General features: G+C 63.3%; 1 protein-coding gene across 1 annotated transcript; it reads left to right on the top strand.

The window, feature by feature from the left end:
- Positions 1-30: 30 nt before the first annotated feature.
- Positions 31-2,085, top strand: LOC114818652 (E3 ubiquitin-protein ligase Topors-like). Its single transcript, XM_029085427.1, has 2 exons — positions 31-81; positions 1,228-2,085. The coding sequence occupies exons 1-2, from the start codon at positions 31-33 to the stop codon at positions 2,083-2,085; spliced, it is 909 nt and encodes a 302-aa protein (XP_028941260.1).
- Positions 2,086-2,627: the final 542 nt, after the last annotated feature.

Below are 2,627 nucleotides of genomic sequence, written 5' to 3'. Positions count from 1 at the left end.
TTTTTTTTTTTTTCCTGTAAAGTTGCTGATATGGACTTTGCCAATGACCATCTTAAACTTGGTACTTCTCACAGGATCAGGGTAAGATCACAGAAGAGATGTGGATGCAGGGGACCTGGGGAGGACTCTAGAAAAAAGTCCTGCCAAAAGCAGGGTCACCCCAGGGGTCAGCCCAGCCGCTCACGGCTTTGTCCAGGTGAAGCTTGAAACCCCCAAGCACAGAGGCAGCAAAAACCTCTGAGGCAGCCTGTCCCATTGCCAGACTGTCGTCATGGGGGAAAAGTTGCCCCTCATCGCTAGCCTTGACTCCCTAGTTTCAGCTGATGCTGGGCAGCTGTGGGGGCAGACGACCCACTGTGATGTCACCATGTGGTGGATGGTGATGTCACCGGGTGACAGACTGTGACCTTGCATCCCTCGCTGCTTATCTTCAGGTGCCAGCAGAGCCTGGCCCAGCCTGGCTCCTGCCTGGACTCCTGCCGAGCGTTGGCTGCGAGGTCTGGAGTGTGGAGCGAGGTTTCTCCTGGTGCTGGGTGGTGCTTTGGGTGCTGCCATCAGCAGCTCTCGGTACCTGTCCCGGAGCCATCCCCTGTGTTTCCCTGGCCCTGCCTGGGTCAGGAGCCATCCCCTGTGTTTCCCAGGCCCTGCCTGGGTCAGGAGCCATTCCCTGTGTTTCTCCGGCCCTGCCTGGGTCAGGAGCCATTCCCTGTGTTTCCCCGGCCCTGCCTGGGTCAGGAGCCATTCCCTGTGTTTCCCTGGCCCTGCCTGGGTCAGGAGCCATTCCCTGTGTTTCCCTGGCCCTGCCTGGGTCAGGAGCCATCCCCTGTGTTTCCCAGGCCCTGCCTGGGTCAGGAGCCATTCCCTGTGTTTCTCCGGCCCTGCCTGGGTCAGGAGCCATTCCCTGTGTTTCCCCGGCCCTGCCTGGTTCAGGAGCCATTCCCTGTGTTTCCCCAGCCCTGCCTGGTTCAGGCAGCCGGGCACCGCAAGACGCGCTTGCAGCAGCGGAGGTGAGCTGTGGGGGACACGTCCCCCCGGGGTGGCTGTAGGGTGGGCAATGGGGCTCAGGGAGCTGGGAGAGTGTCCTTCTCCAGGGGCCTGGGCATTTCTTCCTCCCCTCTTGGGGACAGTGAGTGACTGTGGCCTCTCTCCATTTTGCAGCATCTGACGCCAGCGAGGGGGAGCAGCTCCTTGTCCTTGCTTCTCCCCAACTCCCTTTGAACCACAAAGGTGGCCATGGAGACAGAGTGGAGCTGCCCCATCTGCCAGGATGCTCGAGATGACACTGCTTACACTATGCCCTGTCACCACCAGTTCTGCCTGGGCTGCATCCTGCGTTGGATAAGGGTGAAACCAGAGTGTCCGCTCTGCAGAACACCAACAGAGACTCTCAGGTTTTCTGTGCGGGAAGAAGATGACTATCTGGAGTTTGTCATCACATCCCCTGAAGAGTCTGCAGATGCAAGCAGCCATGCAGGAAGAGGTCCCGGTGGCCTGGCCGAAAACAGCCCCCATCCCCCTGTGGCATCCCCTCCCTCTTCTCCACAGGGGATACTGTCCCCAGCTGAGCAGGGGGCTGCAGGGACAGATGCTGGGGCTACCAGAGGTGGCCTCCTGCCCGAGGTCTGGGCAGAACTTCTTCGAAGTCACCAGTATCTCCTCAACCCCGTGCTGCCTTGGCTGCGCCAGCAGCTGGAGGCGATTTTTGGGGCCCGGTGGTGGGAGACGAACAGTGCAGAGAGCTGCATCCTTCACGCCCTGTGCCTCTATGGTCTGGATGAGCAGCACATGGTCCAGGTGTTGCAGGAGTACCTTGAGGAACATGCAGCACCACTGGTCCATGGTATCATCAACACCATCGTGTGCCGGTGCAGCGAGGAGGCCCGAAGGCTGCTGCGCTCCCACGGTGCTGGGGAGGAGGCCGACAGCCCTGTGGCCAGCACCAGCTCCACCATCCCCAGCTCCAGCAGCACCAGCCCCACCAGCTCTTCCTGGGGCAGTCCTGCCACTGACCTGGCCTCCTCCACCAGCCCCACCAGCTCCTCCTCGGGCACCCACCAGCTCCTCCTGGGGCAGTCCTGCCACTGACCTGGCCTCCTGCACCAGCCCCAGCCCCACCAGCTCCTCCTGGGGCAGTCCTGCCACTGACCTGGCCTCCTGCACCAGCCCCAGCCCCACCAGCTCCTCCTGGGGCAGTCCTGCCACTGACCTGGCCTCCTGCACCAGCCCCAGCCCCACCAGCTCCTCCTGGGGCAGTCCTGCCACTGACCTGGCCTCCTGCACCAGCCCCAGCCCCACCAGCTCCTCCTGGGGCAGTCCTGCCACTGACCTGGCCTCCTGCACCAGCCCCAGCCCCACCAGCTCCTCCTGGGGCAGTCCTGCCACTGACCTGGCCTCCTGCACCAGCCCCAGCCCCACCAGCTCCTCCTGGGGCAGTCCTGCCACTGACCTGGCCTCCTCCAGCAGCACTGCAGGCTCCGATGTGGAGGAGGAACTCAGCGTGTCAGAGGCCGCACTCCGAGGGGGTCCCAGCTGCCCCCCATCTGCGCCCGTCCGTGCCGAGCAGCAGCAGCCCCAGGAGGAGCCGGGGCAGGCGGCGGCGGTGGCAGGTCCCTCGGCTCCCGGCCAGG

Source organism: Antrostomus carolinensis, unplaced genomic scaffold (genome assembly GCF_000700745.2).
Source record: "Antrostomus carolinensis isolate BGI_N321 unplaced genomic scaffold, ASM70074v2 scaffold15026, whole genome shotgun sequence".
NCBI lineage: Eukaryota > Metazoa > Chordata > Aves > Caprimulgiformes > Caprimulgidae > Antrostomus > Antrostomus carolinensis.
Note: the sequence above shows the minus strand (reverse complement) of the source record. Positions and strands in the feature narration are given on the sequence as shown.